This window comes from Triplophysa dalaica, chromosome 25 (genome assembly GCF_015846415.1).
Source record: "Triplophysa dalaica isolate WHDGS20190420 chromosome 25, ASM1584641v1, whole genome shotgun sequence".
Classification (NCBI taxonomy): domain Eukaryota; kingdom Metazoa; phylum Chordata; class Actinopteri; order Cypriniformes; family Nemacheilidae; genus Triplophysa; species Triplophysa dalaica.
The window spans coordinates 16,353,177-16,371,453 of NC_079566.1; the positions used below are offsets into that span (position 1 = coordinate 16,353,177).

The following is an 18,277-nucleotide window of genomic DNA, read 5'->3' on the forward strand; positions in this document are numbered from 1 at the left end:
CCTAAACGTGCAAGTGTTCAGATTTTGCCATTTTCCTAAACAGAAAAACAAAAGTTTCTTTGTGCATCGTTTGTTTGTCTTAGTAACATGATTGTTGTTTTGTTGCAACGTTAATTCAGTCCAGACCGTGTGTGTGTATTTATGTTAGTGATCACGTGCTGCCATCGTGCGGTGTGTATTAATGTCGTTTGTGATATCAAAGCGCCACCTGCAGGAATCACACATAAGTTCAGCTCGTTTAAAAGTTTTTAAACAGGTTTATAACCCATTCTGCATAAGATGTGTTTAATGAAACGTTTCTACACAAAATCTCACAGATGCTTTAGTAGAAAATACATCAAAAAGCATCAACTCAGCTAAATACAAAACAAGCTCAGACCAGGAACAAAAGTTTAATTGTTGACAACATTAAAAAACTAACAACAGCAAATATCTACAAACAAATGTTTATTTGCAGAAGAAAATAAAACGAGTTAGAAAAACAACAACATCATGCTATGACTTTTCTTGTATACTACATATGAATCACAATTCTAATATGTACAGAATGAAGAGAAGCGGGTCTTATTCTCGCTGCTCCATTTTGACTTTGGGCGGCTTCAGGAAGGTTCGGTTCTTCTTCTCTTTCTTAGTTTTTCCTTTGGCCTGGAAATGTCTCCAGCTGTCCACACGTCCATCACGGGTCTCCTAAAAGAGACAGAAAAAACACGTCCATCTTTCCACCTGAATGAAACCAGATAGTCCTCAAGAGCGCATGTTTAAGGTGAACCTCAAAGTTTTTCTGCCACTCTCTCTCTCTCTTCGCTCGCTCCTGCGTCTCAATCTCCTCCTCTCTCTGCCTCTTTCTGTAACATAACACAAACAATCGGTTTAAATCACAGCGGATGCTCTAAACACACAAATGTGTGTGTCTTACCTTTCATGCATATCCTTTGCTTCTCGCTCTTTTCTCTTGATCTCCAGCTCAGCAAAGAGTTTCATGGTCTGTTTATAAACCGCCTGCCTGAACTACAAACACACAACACATCCGGTCAAGTCCGTATTTCTAGACATTCTGCCGTTATGAAGTTTTCTTGCTTTAGAACGAATCTGAGTGAATGAGCCCTGAGGTCAGGTTTATGAGTACCAATTTTCGTGCTTAATATCATTTCACTTTTGGCCGTGAAGTGGCACTTTTAGACCACTGTATGATGTCACTGACCAATCAGAATGAAGAATTCCACCAATATAAAATGTTGTACTAACAAAGCCCTACATAGTAAATCATACCAGCTCAGGGTCGTCCTCCTCCACAACTGAGTCTTTCCCGTCCTTCTTCAACTGCTTCTTCTTTTGGGCCATCTGAGCAGTTAAATATCATCACGTCACATAAACATCGTCATGAATTAAACACAGGGACCAGAAGTGTTCAGATGTTTCTCTCACCATGTGCTCCACATACTCCTTCCCTGCGTGAACCACATCTAAAGCTTTCTTCTTCTGATCGGATTCCAGCAGCATCTTATAGGCCTTATCAACCGCTGAGCGTACACACACACACAGTTTTATTTTAAATACATCCACAGATGTAGCTTGTGTTCTCTTTCTCTCACACTTTACAGCCTCACCAGCTGTCTCACTGTATAACTTCATTATGCATGTGTCAATTTCCGTCCAGTGTGTGCAGAATCAAACCTCAGGAATGACAAAGTCATCCAACAGCAATGTGAAAGACTGAGAGATGATCAATACATGCACAAATAATTCTATATAAAGTACTTTTACAAAGACTGGAAGTAATGGACTCTGTGCACAGGCGTAGTGAACATCTTCCTGTGTTGTAAGAGGTCAAGATATTAGTTTCCGGTTTCATTTCTAAAACTACTTAGCAGACCTAAACAATGACAGTGGAAATCCAAATCTGCGTCAAATCTTGTAATAAACACTAGCTGTGGTCAAAAGAACCAGCCGTTATTCCACTGATTACATGAATCACGTTACGCATTTTCTTCTCAATTTTTGACAGCTGCTAGTGTTTATCAAAAGTACATTTTGACAGAAATGTGGTTTTCCTCTGTCGTGGTTTAAATATGTTTTTTATTCATTTTAGAATTCATAGGGAAACTTAGATCCCGACCTCTGACAACATCTGATGTCCGTCACGAGATGCTGATGCACGGAGCCCGTTTGAAGTGATATTCAAAAAGAGTTTTTTTTCTGGGGCTGTACAGTATATGAAGAGTTCATTTGCAAAAACAGTTGAAAAAATGTAAAACAGACTTTAAAATATAAAAATCATGATTGTACTGTGCATTCCAAGTAATATCAATCAAACTGCAGTTGGGTTGTTTTGGTGAAGTAACAATAAGACAAATACAGCTAACTGACACAAAAACATAATAAGAAAATATGATTTTCTGTTTTTGCAAATAAACTCTTCATATGTTGCATCCTGAATAATGACATCACTGTTTACCTTCAAACGCCAGCTGCGCCCGGTTGGGATCATCCTGATTCTTGTCTGGATGGACGAGGATTGACAACTGAGAACAGAAAGACAGTCAGACGGCTTTGAGACACATAAACATTCTCTGGGTTCAAATGCACAGCAGCAGATGTTGTTACAGGAAATACACAGAATAGATGTATGAAGCCTGCTTTTATACTCTAAAGCCCATTGAAGAGATAACGCTAAACAAGCTAAACAACACATCAAGTTTATTTTTGAAATTCACCTGTCGAAATCGTTTCTTTAGCTCCTCATCTGTGGCTTCAGGGTCGATCTGAAGCACCTGCACAGAAACACACGTTTGTTTGTCTTTCATTCATTTTCCATCTGGACATCACAGATGTAAACAAAGTAAAACAGGAATGAATCTCGCTCACTTCAAACGGATTCAGATTAAAATATGAAGCACCAGGTCTCAGCAACCTGTCGATCTGCTGTTTGGAGGTTAAAACCGAGTCTCTCTTCTCGATCTGTTTCACCTACAACACAAACACCAGAACCATCACATCTGTCCTGAGATCACACAACATATGACACTCACAAACATCACATCTGTCCTGAGATCAGACAACACATGAAACACACACACACAAACATCACGTCTGTCCTGAGATCAGACAACATATGAAACACACACAAAAACATCAAATCTGCCCTGAGATCAGACAACATATGAAACACACACAAAAACATCAAATCTGCCCTGAGATCAGACAACATATGAAACACACACAAAAACATCAAATCTGCCCTGAGATCAGACAACATATGAAACACACAGAAACATCACGTCTGTTCTGAGATCACACAACACATGAAACACACACACAAACATCAAATCTGCCCTGAGATCAGACAACATATGAAACACACACAAAAACATCACGTCTGTCCTGAGATCAGACAACATATGAAACACACACAAACATCACGTCTGTTCTGAGATCAGACAACACATGAAACACACACACAAACATCAAATCTGCCCTGAGATCAGACAACATATGAAACACACACAAAAACATCAAATCTGCCCTGAGATCAGACAACACATGAAACACACACAAACATCACGTCTGTCCTGAGATCAGACAACACATGAAACACACACACAAACACCACGTCTGTCCTGAGATCAGACAACACATGAAACACACACACAAACATCAAATCTGCCCTGAGATCAGACAACATATGAAACACACACAAAAACATCACGTCTGTCCTGAGATCAGACAACATATGAAACACACACAAAAACATCACGTCTGTCCTGAGATCAGACAACACATGAAACACACACACAAACACCACGTCTGTCCTGAGATCAGACAACACATGAAACACACACACAAACATCAAATCTGCCCTGAGATCAGACAACATATGAAACACACACAAAAACATCACGTCTGTCCTGAGATCAGACAACACATGAAACACACACACACAAACATCACATCTGTCCTGAGATCAGACGACACATGAAACACACACACAAACATCACATCTGTCCTGAGATCAGACATGACAGGACACACACAAGCATCACATCTGTCCTGAGATCAGACATTACAGGACACACACAAGCATCACATCTGTCCTGAGATCAGACATTACAGGACACACACAAGCATCACATCTGTCCTGAGATCAGACATTACAGGACACACACAATCATCACATCTGTCCTGAGATCAGACATGACAGGACACACACAAGCATCACATCTGTCCTGAGATCAGACATTACAGGACACACACAAGCATCACATCTGTCCTGAGCTCAGACATTACAGGACACACACAAGCATCACATCTGTCCTGAGATCAGACATTACAGGACACACACAAGCATCACATCTGTCCTGAGATCAGACATTACAGGACACACACAATCATCACATCTGTCCTGAGATCAGACGACACATGAAACACACACACAAACATCACATCTGTCCTGAGATCAGACATGACAGGACACACACAAGCATCACATCTGTCCTGAGATCAGACATTACAGGACACACACAATCATCACATCTGTCCTGAGATCAGACATTACAGGACACACACAATCATCACATCTGTCCTGAGATCAGACATTACAGGACACACACAAGCATCACATCTGTCCTGAGATCAGACATTACAGGACACACACAAGCATCACATCTGTCCTGAGATCAGACATTACAGGACACACACAAGCATCACATCTGTCCTGAGATCAGACATTACAGGACACACACAAGCATCACATCTGTCCTGAGATTAGACATTACATGGCATCTGTCCTGAGATCAGTGTGTGTTTGGGTGTGTGTGCGCGTGTTCGATTGTTTTGTCTCAGCTGTGCTTCATTATGTGTGTTAATAATCGGTTATGTTTTATTAACTGAAATTTTGGTCATTTTGTGTTTATTTATTTCATTCTCACCTCTGAATAATAGGTTTGAAACGCGTCTTCACCGCTGCCGCCCGACGCGCCTCCGTCTGTTGCCGCCATCTTACCACCGTGACGTCACCGCACGCGAGTCGTCAACGCACAAAATTAAAGTCCTCAACATAAAAGACCCTTTCGCCTCGAACAACTTGGGTGATCTTCATACAAAATACGTCAAATACACGGAAATCTAAAGTTTTTTATGCAGATAAACGTCAATTTTTTAGTCCGGACGTCTTCAAATCAACAAGACCCTTGTTAAGAAGTTCAAAAGATGCTTTTGTGTTTTTAAATCTGTAGACTTAAGATTATAGAAACGAGTAAAAGGGTTGACGGATGTTATTACAACCATACGAAGAGTTAGGTTCCAAAATGAGATAACTCATTAATAATGTTTTTTTATTATGTTATCGCGTTTTATTGTGTTAGCTAACTATATTTTTTAATTATTATGACTTAAATCAACATAAACTAACTTCAGTTTGATTGACATAAATTGGAATGCACAATATGGAAGATATTAATCTGGAGAGTTTGTATGTTTTAAAATATTAAAATGTGATCTGATTTACCAAAAATCATATTCGTATAACAATTATGAAAAATGTTCTTGACCTGTGAACAACTTTTTGGAAGTAATTTAATGTGATTCTTTAATATTTGACCCTCAAATGAATATATACTTTTGTGTATTCACGTGTGCAGATATTGTTAACATTTTACATAAAAATGTGATTTGTGCAAATGTATCAGGAATTAACTCACAGAAAACTCAGAGTAGAAAACATTTGGATATGAAAGCAACATTGAAAAGAATTGACAAAGAACACAGGTTTACGCTCATCCCTTCACTTTCACATTAGAAAGAAAGCATTGTTTGAAAAGAATGGATTCTCACGAGTGGTTTCTGTGTGATTTCTGCACCACTAGCGGCAACAAATAGAGCACATGTGATATCATTTTCAAGGCTAACTCAAAAGAAATACATGCATGTAAAAATGCAATAAAACACAATAACAACACTAAATTTACAGCCTCTTTTGGAAGTTGCTCGATTGAGTTTTATTGAAACCAACAAAAAATAAAAGTTATAAATACAAACATCAGACCAGCCCGCCGCAGCTCTTAAGGTAAGCCAGACCAAACCCCCAATTGAAACAAAAACAAACAAACATCTGAAGTAATATCAGTTTTTAAAAAACACAGTTCAACTACTTCTAGAAAGGCTAACAGACACGTTTAACAGCACTTCTGCTACAAAACTCTTTATTCCTTCTGTGGATTCTTTTCTCCACTTCTGCAAAAACCAAAACAAAACAGTCATGGATGAAATCAAGCTCTAGTCAACAGCCAGTATTTACAGCGAGTCCCTAATGCTACTACTACTACTACTGAAAGAGAGAGAGAGAGAGAGAGAGAGAGAGGACTGAGGGAAGGATGACACATCTCTCCAAAGACCATTTCATGATTTGAATGTCCTCTCACACGTACGCTTCATGAAGCATCAGAATGTTCTTTAAAACGTTCTTTGTTGATTTTAAAACAAGGAAAACCGTAGGAATAAAAGTGATCTAAGACGAACGCCCCGCTCGGGTGAAGCTCAGGGGCGTCAGACACATTCTGCTCTTTAGCCTATAAGGATTTGTCAAGTCAGTTGTGGGTCACGGACAAAATCTAGAAGGGAATCGGAGAATAGAAAAGTCAAACAAACACTGCTGGCCAATCGCAGGTCTGGTTTCTCAGGAGCAGGGTAGGAAGGTGTGTTTCACAGATGTTGCTCATCTACTTCCACTGCTGGCCGTAGGAATCTTGGGAGAACTCGAGCGTGTCGTTGCTGTAACCGTAGTTACCGGAGTAATCGGAGCCCTGCTGCAGCGGTTGCTGAGCGATGGGTTGTGTGCCCCAGTTTTGCTGGATGGTGGTCTGGCGCCGTTTGGAGTCCGGCTGGTTAAATACATCCGCCTTCCTCTTCCCGCCGACATTTCCGCCGCGGTTCCCCCGGGCGCCTCGAGTGCCGCGGCCCCTCGGAAGCTGGAAAGGCCCTCCGCGTCCCCCGCGGCCACCCCGACCCCCTCCCATTGGAGCCCCGCCTCTCGGAGGATAACCGCCTCGACCCCGGGCTGGAGGAGCGGCCCGGGTTCGGGGTGGAGGCGGAGCCCCGCGGCTGCCGCGACTTCCCCGCCCTCTCATGGAGTAACCGTCGTCGTAGCCGTAATATGGGTCGTCGTAGCCACCTCGGTAATCGTGGTAATCGTAACCGTAGTAATCGTCATAGTAATCCTCGTAACCGTAGTAATCAGGGGGATAGGCGTAGGCCCCCCGTCCGCCACGGCCACGACCGCGACCCGGGGGAGGCATGCGAGGGGGAGGGTAGTAGTAATACTCATCATACCTGCACAGGTGGAGACAGAAAACTTTAGTTCTAGCACGGTAAAGCTCTTCACTGCTGTGATGGCCGTTTGTAAAGGCGTTTCAGACAGCCGTGTTTAAAGACACCGTGTCCTCCACTACACACGTGATCCCTGACACTCTCACCCAGTGTTTCTGCTGGTTTGTCTCGCTGCTTGACGTTCTTTTCTCTTCTTATCCGGAGGCTTTGCCAGCACGATCTCGATCTCCTCACCGCCGAGCTCCTTCCCGTTCATCTCCTGCATGGCCTGGACATAACACAAACATACGTCTGATTAAACATGCCTTGAACTTTGAGATAATGTTTTCTTGACTTTGTTAGATTCCCTATCCTTGTGTCATCACCTTGACTGCAGCATCTCGCTCCTCAAAGTGAACGAATGCGTAGTCTTTCAGCTTCTTGACACGCTCCAGTTTACCGAACTGCGAGAAGGTTTTCTCCAGGAGCTCCTCTGTGACGGGAGTGGCCAGCTTACGCACAAACAGAACCTTTACCTGATGACACACACACAACACAATAAAGACCTGAACATCGTCATGTGTTTGATGTGTTGAGACACGGTGACTCACTTTGGCCATGACCTCTGGGTCAGGCTCAGCAACCGGGTCGGCCCATTCCACCGTCACAGGGTTTCCCCAAACCTTCACCTTCCCACTCATGAGCCTGCGGCGAGCCTGAGCAGCCGATTTATGATCTTCATACTCCAGAAAACAGAAACCACGATTCTTCTTTTTATCATCTGGCTGAGTGTATAAAATCACCTCCTGCAAACCCTCTGAAACACACACACATCAGGCTCTGTCACAATGTACACAACCCACACACACACACATGTTCTCTGGTCCACACCTGTAACTTTGCCAAAGTCTTCCAGGATACTTTCTCTCGTCTTATTCTTAGGAATAGATCCAACGAAGAGACGATTATTGGCCACAGAGATGCACACGCCCAGATATTTCCCTGAGCGGATCTCATAGTTGTCACACTAAAGAGAGAAACACAATTAAATAACTACACAAAAAACAGTAGCTCTGTGCGGTGTCATGATCAGACAAGTTTCTTCAGTATGAGCGTCAGAGCGAGAGAGTACAGTCAGAGGTGCAAACCATTCTACACAACAATCTCTCCTCAGCAATCACTACAGTTGAAATGAACGTGTGTGTGTGAATGAGTGAGTGAGTGAGTGAATGAGTGTGTGAGTGAGTGTGTGAGTGAGTGAATGAGTGTGTGAGTGAGTGAGTGAGTGTGTGTGTGTGTGTGTGTGTAAGTGAATGTGTGTGAGTGTATTTGAGTGTGTGTTTGTGCGGACACAGACCAGTTTGACAGCTTCCTGCGCTGCGTCTTTACTGCAGAAGGTGATGAAGGCGTAGCCGCGATTCTGACCCGTGAGCGGGTCCATCATCAACCTCAGATCCCAGATGGGACCGGCGTTCTCGAACAGAGGAACCAGCTCGTCCTCGTACAGGTCCCGAGGGATCTTACCCACAAACACCTGCAGGATTGAAACACACCTCAGAAAGGCTGCACTGGCGACGGAAGCGCATGTCACGTGTTGAACTCAAGTAAGTGAGTAACCTCTGTGCCGATGCCCGGCTGCTGCCCCGTGTACACTTCCTCCGGCGGTGGGCCGCCATACTTCCTCTGTCCTGTTGTGACATCTAGAGTGTATTCCGTCCTCTCCAGCAGAGCCTGAGGGTCAACCACATCACAATGAGACCAAACTCATCTCGCTCTGACATCTCTGATCTCGCTCATAACAGCAGACGTCTCACCTTTATCTTTGACTCATCAGGGCCCTTCGTCGACTCCTGCACTTTATTGCCCTGTTTTTCTCTCTGTCTGTATGTCTTCATCACCCCACACAGGAAAGCGCTCTTATTCTGTAACCAATCAGAGTGCACCTTTCAGGCCGAGTGCAGAAAACGCAATCTTGAGCTGAACACAGAAGTGCATCTCACCTGCACATGAGAGAGGTCAGACTCTTTGAACTGCAGCAGGACGGACAGCGCTCCCTCTTCATTAAACTCCCGTAGTGCATCAAGCGCCCGCTCGTCCAGATCAGCATACGCCACCAGACCTGAAACACAAACATTCAGCTTCTCTTAAGACTGATCTGAAAGCACTCAAACACCTTAAGAACCCTTTTCTTTAGAATGATCATTCATGATCCACAGACTGTGTGTGTGTAAGGGAAATGATGTCATGTGAGAACTCACCGGTCTGAAAGATGTTGTCCAGGCTCTCAGCAACTTTCTGTGGCAGTCCAGCGTCCAGCAGCGTCTGATAGTTCTCAGTGTGTGAGCCCGACACATCCATGGGCTCCTCTTCCTCCTTCACCAGACCTGAGCTGCCATTCACCTCAGCAGCCATTTATCTGACACATACACATATACACATATACACACGCACACACACACACACACACACACACACGCAGAGGTCAATCACAGGCCACATCACAGACATGAAACACATCAATTCTTAAAAGAAACAAACCCTATGAACTCTGATATTATTACAGACATCTTACAAAGGTTTTCAGGTTACGGAGTAAAACAAAATTACTCAATGAAATTAAGTGAACAGAATACAACAAAAACAGACACACATCAGAATAAAGGATCAAACCACCGCTGCGTCGTTCAAAACAAACACACAAAGCTGCATACACACATCTCACAGACACACGTGCACGCACGTAAACATTAAAAACATCCACGGTCTCTATCACACTGCACATGCACGCGCGCAGCGTTCCGCCCCCCCCTCGCGCCTGATGCTAGCATTGCGCGATGCTACAATGCGCGGGTTTGTGTATTCGGGATGATATGTGCGCGCGACTGATCTTTAGATCATACATGACGTCTGCCGTCCATCACATCTTCCGCCGCGCTCACAACAAACCCGTTAAACAGTCAAACCGGAGAGACGGAGATTCCCGCGCCGTGCGCGCGGCCTACAGCCATAGCAATGAGAGAGAGACACAATTCAAACCCCACAAACCAGCCCCCGTGAAACGCCCTTAGAGCACACTTACCGCGATTATGTTCTCCGGACGGCACGAGAGAATGGTCGAGCGCGATCAGTCCCGGTTCATGAACGGCAGGAGTCACCGAAACACGGTTTAAAAATCTCTTCAGATGAACCCACGAGACAGTGCGAGACTGTCCCGACGCTCAAACAACAGCGCCACTTCCTCGCGCGGCGGACCCGGCTGCGTCACGGCGCACGGGACACCGGAGCGCGCCCGCACAGACTGCTGATGGGCGGGACGCGTGACGCTCGCGCACATATTCGGCGGCAGAAATAAATGTGATTTACACAAAACAAATAACTTGTTTCCACCCATGTCCTAAACAGTGTTTATCAGATCAATAACAGCTTTTATTATTATATGCGCAATCGTAAACATTGTTAGTTTTCAACTCGGTATAACTGCAGAGATGTGCGCTGCTGTACTCAATGATTTGTCCTATGAATCTTATTAATAATGTTCCCAGTCCGTTACGTCAATCATATCTAATCCACGCAGTTTGTAACGGCTGTCTGTGGGCGCGCATGCGTCACGCGTGGGTGTTGTTCTGCCGTCGGTCTTATTTTAACACTGGATCACAACAAACATCAGTGTCAGGACACAAAGATCCTCAGCTGATCATATTGTTTATTGTCATGTCTACACACACCTGACATCAGCGGTGCGTTCATCAGATCAACACATCTGAACAGAACTTCATCAATCATCAGAATGTTTAGCTACAACATTGTTTGGTTCATCAGCCCACGACAGAAGACAGCAGGTTTTTGCAAACATTTAATGATAAAGTATCTAATCATGTGATTGATGATGATTACAGACAGTGAGAGAGCGAGTCCCTCAGGGCAGGCACACAGACATCAGAGAGAGAAACATATATGATGATGGTGGTAGTGCTTCAGTCGTCATGTTTAAGTTTTCTGATTTTGCCCTTGTGTCTGTCAATCTCTTTCTGCAGACGCTCAATCTCTTTCTTGTGATGGTCGATCTCTTCTTGGTGATGTTTCCTCAGGGCTGCCAGCTGCTCCATCTCCTTCTGCCTGTCAATCAACATCGTGTCATTATCACAGCACCTCTACACAACACCCAGTGCTTAAAAGGATATACTTACCTCACTAAAACACATTATAGCAAAGACTAAATCAATCACAACATATTTATAATATACATCATTACGGAAGTAAAGGAAATGTTGACAGCTTATATATTTGTTTTAAAGTAAAAGTATTAAAGCCTAAATCTGTGATTATTTCTGGGTAAAAATAATCGGAAATCAATTCTTGAGTAAATACACAGACAGATCAGTGTTCAAAACGATTGTCTTATCTTACCCAGATTCACAACGGTAAGCTTATAATAATGATTGATCATTTACGCTGTCGGGTCGGTCCATTCAGAAAATGTTAATTTGGGGGAGTACCTCCAGCGAGGAGAGGAACCAGCTAGTGTGTGTGTGGATGGCACTGCAGCAGGCGACAGAGTCTTCTATAGTCTCCTGGAATTTAAATCATCATCTAGATGTCTGTGTTTAGAACAGATGATCTGGGGAATTTCATGTAAGCATCTTTCATGTAAATAACTCCGATTTCATCTGGAGTATCACTTTTTGTTAATAAGGTAATCACGCTCTGGAGAGTTTAAAGTGACGGCTCCGTGCTCAAGCTAATCCAGTGTCTCAGAGATGACCTTTTCTGCATTTCTCCCAGACTTTTGGAACATCGCATGAATTAAGCTCTGTGACTAACAAACGCATATGATGTTTACAGGTTTGGTCTATCAAGATGATCTTTACAGATTAACACGACATTTGTTACTTTCGAAGCAGAAATACAAATTTCAGAAGTAAGAAGCTAAAACGATGCTATAACTAGACTACACTTAAGGTTGCTCGATATCAACGTCACCACTACAAAGCCTCCGACAACTCTTAAACGTTATTAAAAATGTGTTCCCTGTTAAAAAATGACTCTGTGATTGAATCCCCATCTATGCTTAAAGAGACTTGTGCCCATGTTACATTCTTTTTACATAACATCCCCGCAAAAGGAAGTAGTCGCTTTTAGGATCCCCAAATTTAAGACACAAAAAGACTTCACAAGCGGGTTATAATGGTGTGTTTTATTTCATAGAATAAAACATGAAAATATTTAGAGGTTTTGTTTACCACTGAACTTATTTCAGGTAATTTACCAAAAACACATTAAAACCCCACAGACTTTGGAGCGATGGAACCGGAAGTCCTAAAATGGTAACCTGCTTCCGGGTTTTGCATTAAAAAATACGTCCTTTCCTCAGCTCCATCAGACGCCACACTCGCTTGACCCCCAGTGTTTGGCTAGTGTCTAATAATATAACGATTTATATTTTATTTTAATTATGTTCATTTATATAATCATTTCATTAGGGATGTAACGATTCATTCAGCTCACGATGCAATTCATTCACGATTTATTTTTACAAAATTAGTTGAGACAACTTAGGAATTAACAATTGCCCTTTTATTATTTCTTAAATGCTGCACGTTTCTTTGTGAAAGAAAACTAATTCCACATAAAATAAAAAATAAGTTAAAACTAAGTCGGTGAATAAAATAAAAGTCTGTGCTTTTACTGGATTGTTTGTATTTAAGAAATATAAGCATATCCACTTATTCCAAGTTTGCAGTAATCACGGCGGCCCCTGCTGTTCAAAACATATATTGCGTTCAAATAACTCGATTTTCAATCGGCTCATGGTGACTCTCTACATCCCTACATTTCATCGTATAATAATTGTATTAAATAAACAATTTGTTAAATGGGTCCTGTAGTTTAGTTTAAAAAAAAGGTATGGAACAGTGACATCGGGCGGTTGGGCTTGGTTTCGCAGTCTAATTTCAAAATATTGGAGAGACGAGTTTAGCCAAGTTACGCTTTTTCTCAGTTTCTTTTGATTGTTATCAGAAATAATGTACAGGCGCTCTATTGTTTGTGAATGTTTCATGGAAGTTAATGTTGTTAAGATGAAACAGTCTACATCGACAGGGATTTTGAGGGTTGGCTCCGACATCTGAAAGGATTGCATTAACAGGCAAGACGTCACCAGCATGAATATTTTTCTTTTAAGTCGTTTCATGTAGTCAGAACAAAAGCGGCAGATATTGTTTGTGTTCAGACGACATGTTTCAGATATTTTACCTGTAGGGCATGAGGTGGGTGATTCCATCTTATTTAGAGTTTTTGTCTACATCAGATGCAAAATCAAGTGCTACAATTGATTCTATATTAGTGATGTTTTTAAACGTTTTACGATGCATCTGGTATAGAGACGGTCACGTGTTACTTTCACGTTGATGTAAAGATGTGGTTTGATGCGGTTAGAGCAGTCAGTCATTAACACAGAGCTCAGATTCATTCACGCAGTGCCAAAAGCCCAACCCATGTAAAAAAAACCTCCCCTTGTTGGGTCTGGGTTCTCCTGAGTTTTTTTTTTTCTCGATTGGAGTTTTGGGTTCCTCGCCACCGTTGCATACTGTTTTGCACCATTTCGCTGGCTGGGGGGCTGCTTTAGAGTTCAGAAGTTTTACATAATTAATATTGCATACAGAAATGTATAGTCAGTTTAATATTTGACCTGTGCTTATTTCTCCTTTCTCTTAAATGTCTGTCTGTCTGGTAAATGACTTTAGTTGTTTTGCTTGTAGTCAATATGTCTCATGTAAAGCTGCTTTGTAACAATGTAAATTGTGAAAAGTGCTATATAAATATAGTTGAGTTGCATCTAACTGACATCAACTGAGATGGCGACAAAGAGGCCAATGTTAAAATTCCCCCATGTTTTGCTTCCCCTCAAGGCATTCTCACTGAATATATTTTTCTTCTTGAAGAATAATGCAGACAGTGTTATAACACCACTGCCAAGCAGTAGAATGTGAGTGAATGGGTGTCGACTTTTTGAAGCTCCAAAAAGTGCATCCATCGATCAAAGAACTGCTGGACACTACTCCCTGGTCGTGACAAATGTCTTCTGAAGCGATTCGATGCATTTGTTTAAGAGAAATATCCACATTGAGAGCACTATTTTTTTTATTGTCTAGTTTACGAAAGCTTCCGCCAGAGGAGACGCAATCCTATTGAAACAAAAAGGAAAATGCAGCGGTCTTCACCAGAACTTACGACACGCCTGCGTCATCTGCCGGAAAACCAAGCCTCTGGTTCATGTGCAGTCGAAGGATGCTAAAAACTAGACATCAACTTTAATAGTGCTCTGAATATGGTTATTTCTCTTAAACAACCGCATCAGGAGACATTTAAGACCACAGAGTCATGTCCAGCAGTTCTTTGATCGATCGATGCACTTTTTGGAGCTTCAAAACATCAACATCCATTCACTCACATTCTAACGCTCGGCAGTAAAATGATATTTGGTATTATAACTCTGTCTGCATTATTCTTCAAGAAGAAAACCATATTCAGTCAGGATTCCTTGAGGGGGGAGTAAAAGATGAGGACATTTTGATATGTTGTTGGGTTAATCATTTTAAGTCTGCAGCTTTAATAACTCATGCATCACAAGGCAAAGAAATGTGCAAAGTTACAAACTAACAAAACAGCACATTCTTCATGGACTTGTATAAAATTAATAAAAGCACGCATGCAGTCCCACACAACACGAGTTTTTGGCTAATGTTCTTGGGTTGTGTGTTATGGTGAGTAAAATGTGTACACTCTTAAACCCTCACGCAATACATACACACCATAGAAATAAAGTCACTCACTTAAAATAGCGCTCTTCTTCTGCCGCTTCCTTCTTACCAAACGCTCCTCCGGCCTCCCTCACGGATCCGCCCGCACCTCCTCCTTTACCAGCACCTTTACCCAGTTCACCCAACTACACACACAAAGAGACGAGAGACATCTTGTTGTTATTAATACCGTGTTGTTACAGATCTGATCACCGCTTCTGTTGTGCGTTTAGTCAAACTGTGTGCACAACAGCCAATCAAGTGTCTATGAAATCAGCGACGTCACGTGTTTGCTCTGTGTGCTTCATCCGTGTGCGAGTGGCGTTATTGATCAGACTCAAGCTCGGATCGCATGTCCCACCGATCATTGATAATCAGTTCAGTCAGACTTCAGTACCTGATCGGATCCCATTCGGATCTGAGAAGTGAAGTATCCCCTCACACCGCTCCTAAGCATTCGAGCCATGTCCGAAAGTCCGATGATTCGGTTAATTTATGGTCAATATGTCCTTGAGCGATTCGGAACACGGAAATAAATGAACCAGATAATAGAGCATGAGCAACTAGAGCGCTGAACATCACTGCTGCACCCTGCCGGCCTGGAGAGGAACAGCATCACCGCCGCACTTTTTGATGGGATTGCCCGCTTTTTAAAAAAAAAAGCTGAACCTGGTTTGTGTTAGGGACATACGTAGGGTTCATCTTTGTATTTCCATATAGTTAAGTTTAAGTTAAGTATAGTATTATTATGTAATCCAATCGCTTCTCTCTCGGCAGGTACCCACCACGGGGCACCTTCGGCCAAACATATAGGCATTCGTTATCATATCTGATGACATGTGAACTCGTCAATGTTGCGAAATCTGAAGTTTGTTACTCTCTAACCCTTGCTCTCAAATTAATGCTTAATGTGTCTTATTATACATAGAAGCATTTGTGTATACTGGCATCAAATTAATCAAATGTGAAAGTTTTCTGATGTAATAAATGCATTCATTGTTGTTGCCAGGCGATTCTTTTACATTCTAAAATTACGATTTTTATTAATACAAGTAATATTGATTTCTGCAGTTGCTCACAAACTCTTTTAAATATTCCATTATTTTATGTTTCGTTTCATTTGTAAACAGCCGAAACGACAGAAAAATAATAAAATCAAGTCAAACAAATGTTAAATTTGTAAATGTAGCCTAGGTGACAGCTTCATGTATCTCAGTGCAGATTGTGGTCAGGGTTTTGTGCTTGTATTACTCACTCACTCACAATATAAAACACGTTGTCAAGGGAACGCGTTCCGGAAGCAGTTGACCTTGACATCCATCGGCATCATAAGCGCTAATGACCCGTCTGTGACGTCATGTGACTGCTGTCATACCTGCAATTCATATTCTGATTCATTTGTGACATTATAAATCTTTTTTTTATTCTCGTGCATCACATCAGTGAAGAATGACGGAACGCAACGAAATATAACCACGGTTGAAAATACATGCTTAACACACGTACTTTCACCACAAAAAACATGGTTCGTCTTCGTAAGTGTTTACTAGCATTTTTGTATTCTGTTATTTATATTTAGAGCCATTTATGTCATGTCAACTTTTTTCGAAGTAAATCTGATTATTTGATGGACGTTAAGCTGATATTGTTTGCACATTGTAGTCCGCATCCGAACGAAATGTAGAATAGAATTGTCATGGCAAAAGATTGCAGATAACTTCACTTACGGAATGTGTTCAGAAGGAGGCAGTGTTCTCCACATTAAACATTCGGAAAGCAAACACGTCATCTACATAATTTCTGCATATCATAGATTCACATGCTTGATGTCATGAATCATGAGGTCATGTCATTCTCTCGTTCTTTAGCACTGAAGGGTTTAATACTGATCCTCCACAGTTCTCTTCAAAGCTAAATTATAATCACGACTAGTGGCTAAAGCATTCTCTACAAAGACACAAGTGTGACATCATCAGAGATTCCACAGATCTTACCTGCAGGACATGTGCACATGTGGATAACTGGAGGAGCTTCCGGTGTGAGCCTTTATATGGACATCCGGAAGGTTTGCTGCCCCCAGATGATACGTTCTCTTTTTCTTCTCGCCGTTCCACTTCTGCTGTTGCCCATGGAAATGGTATCCTGGCAACTGTGTGCAGAGCGATGATGAAGTGAGGTCATTGTGAAAATGGGACTTTCAAAATGAGTTTGAAAGAAAGACTCTGCTCTCTGATGAAAGTGAATACAGATATTGCGCGGGATGATTAATGTGGTTCGGTGACATCAGTTATGGATGAGTTTAGACACACACAGGGTCGTTAAAAGAGATCTTTTAAAACAGCACTTTATGCGGGCTAAACTTCAGGTCGTTGTTTCTGTGACCTTCAAATTAAGCCAAAACCCTGTGTGCATACAGACCATGCTGTCTGCAAAACTTTATTGCATTCATGACAGACGCTTTTATCCAAAGTGACAGCTGAGGATCACATTATTCCTGTATGTGTTCTCTGGGAACTGAACCCGACTACAGGACGAGTTTATTTCAGCTCAGAACACAAAACTGAATAACACACCCACAGTTTCACAGTGATATTTAATGTGTCTGTGTGCGACGGTCACTATCCACTCAAACACAACTGAGGCAGCACACAAACCTTTTCAAGCCCCAGCTGCGCAGATGATCAGAAGCTGAATGTGTTGCCGTAGTAACTCTGCCTGCATGCTTGATGTTGCCATGGTGATGATGACTGATAGGAAGAGATGAGTTTTAATGAAGTAATCGATCAATACAGAGAATCTGTAAAAAAAATGGAATATGTGGCTGTGACATTCACACAGGGTACTGAAACCCTGTCAAGACTGATGATGTGATGATGTTTACTGTTGACAAAACAAACCAAAAACATGTCAGCAGAAACATACATGAAAACAACAACAACATGCTGCAACTGTTTCACTGTGTCACTCTCTCTCTCCCTCTCTCACTCTCTCTCTCTCTCTCTCTCTCTCTCTCTCTCTCACTCACTCACTCACTCACTCACTCTCTCACTCACTCACTCACTCACTCACTCAATCACTCACTCACTCACTCACTCACTCACTCACTCACTCACTCTCTCTCTCCCTCTCTCACTCTCTCTCTCTCTCTCTCTCTCTCTCTCTCACTCACTCACTCACTC

General features: G+C 42.2%; 3 protein-coding genes across 3 annotated transcripts; all 3 read right to left on the reverse strand.

Moving 5' to 3' along the window:
• Nucleotides 1-373: 373 nt before the first annotated feature.
• Nucleotides 374-5,021, reverse strand: dnajc8 (DnaJ (Hsp40) homolog, subfamily C, member 8). The gene is made up of 9 exons (XM_056741299.1): nucleotides 4,926-5,021; nucleotides 2,866-2,967; nucleotides 2,715-2,771; nucleotides 2,456-2,522; nucleotides 1,426-1,520; nucleotides 1,270-1,341; nucleotides 917-1,008; nucleotides 770-845; nucleotides 374-687 (listed from the first exon to the last, which is right to left on the reverse strand). The coding sequence occupies exons 1-9, from the start codon at nucleotides 4,992-4,994 to the stop codon at nucleotides 565-567; spliced, it is 753 nt and encodes a 250-aa protein (XP_056597277.1). The 5' UTR covers nucleotides 4,995-5,021; the 3' UTR covers nucleotides 374-564.
• A 937-nt stretch (nucleotides 5,022-5,958) lies between these two features.
• On the reverse strand, nucleotides 5,959-10,613 carry hnrnpr (heterogeneous nuclear ribonucleoprotein R). Its single transcript, XM_056741066.1, has 11 exons — nucleotides 10,379-10,613; nucleotides 9,558-9,715; nucleotides 9,300-9,418; nucleotides 9,114-9,221; nucleotides 8,917-9,030; nucleotides 8,657-8,833; nucleotides 8,191-8,326; nucleotides 7,911-8,116; nucleotides 7,686-7,835; nucleotides 7,467-7,588; nucleotides 5,959-7,323 (listed from the first exon to the last, which is right to left on the reverse strand). The coding sequence occupies exons 2-11, from the start codon at nucleotides 9,709-9,711 to the stop codon at nucleotides 6,714-6,716; spliced, it is 1,896 nt and encodes a 631-aa protein (XP_056597044.1). The 5' UTR covers nucleotides 9,712-9,715; nucleotides 10,379-10,613; the 3' UTR covers nucleotides 5,959-6,713.
• Nucleotides 10,614-10,984: 371 nt separating this feature from the next.
• Nucleotides 10,985-15,663, reverse strand: atp5if1a (ATP synthase inhibitory factor subunit 1a). The gene is made up of 3 exons (XM_056741067.1): nucleotides 15,496-15,663; nucleotides 15,132-15,244; nucleotides 10,985-11,415 (listed from the first exon to the last, which is right to left on the reverse strand). Exons 1-3 carry the CDS (start codon nucleotides 15,562-15,564, stop codon nucleotides 11,274-11,276), a joined length of 324 nt encoding a protein of 107 aa, XP_056597045.1. The 5' UTR covers nucleotides 15,565-15,663; the 3' UTR covers nucleotides 10,985-11,273.
• Nucleotides 15,664-18,277: the final 2,614 nt, after the last annotated feature.

What these genes read in the sequence shown, in the direction of transcription:
- dnajc8 (XM_056741299.1), bottom strand. Translation starts at nt 4,994, where the DNA reads ATGGCGGCAACAGACGGAGGCGCGTCGGGCGGCAGCGGTGAAGACGCG. An exon ending in TTAATCTGAATCCGTTTGAA is followed by an intron (nt 2,772 to 2,865) that starts GTGAGCGAGATT and finishes GTTTCTGTGCAG; the next exon opens with GTGCTTCAGATCGACCCTGA. An exon ending in GCAAAGGATATGCATGAAAG is followed by an intron (nt 846 to 916) that starts GTAAGACACACA and finishes GTTATGTTACAG; the next exon opens with AAAGAGGCAGAGAGAGGAGG.
- hnrnpr (XM_056741066.1), bottom strand. Translation starts at nt 9,711, where the DNA reads ATGGCTGCTGAGGTGAATGGCAGCTCAGGTCTGGTGAAGGAGGAAGAG. An exon ending in GGACAACATCTTTCAGACCG is followed by an intron (nt 9,419 to 9,557) that starts GTGAGTTCTCAC and finishes TTTGTGTTTCAG; the next exon opens with GTCTGGTGGCGTATGCTGAT. An exon ending in AGACTTTGGCAAAGTTACAG is followed by an intron (nt 8,117 to 8,190) that starts GTGTGGACCAGA and finishes TGTGTGTTTCAG; the next exon opens with AGGGTTTGCAGGAGGTGATT.
- atp5if1a (XM_056741067.1), bottom strand. Translation starts at nt 15,564, where the DNA reads ATGGCTCGAATGCTTAGGAGCGGTGTGAGGGGATACTTCACTTCTCAG. An exon ending in TCCGAATGGGATCCGATCAG is followed by an intron (nt 15,245 to 15,495) that starts GTACTGAAGTCT and finishes TTGTGTGTGTAG; the next exon opens with TTGGGTGAACTGGGTAAAGG. An exon ending in GAAGAAGAGCGCTATTTTAA is followed by an intron (nt 11,416 to 15,131) that starts GTGAGTGACTTT and finishes GTTGATTGACAG; the next exon opens with GCAGAAGGAGATGGAGCAGC.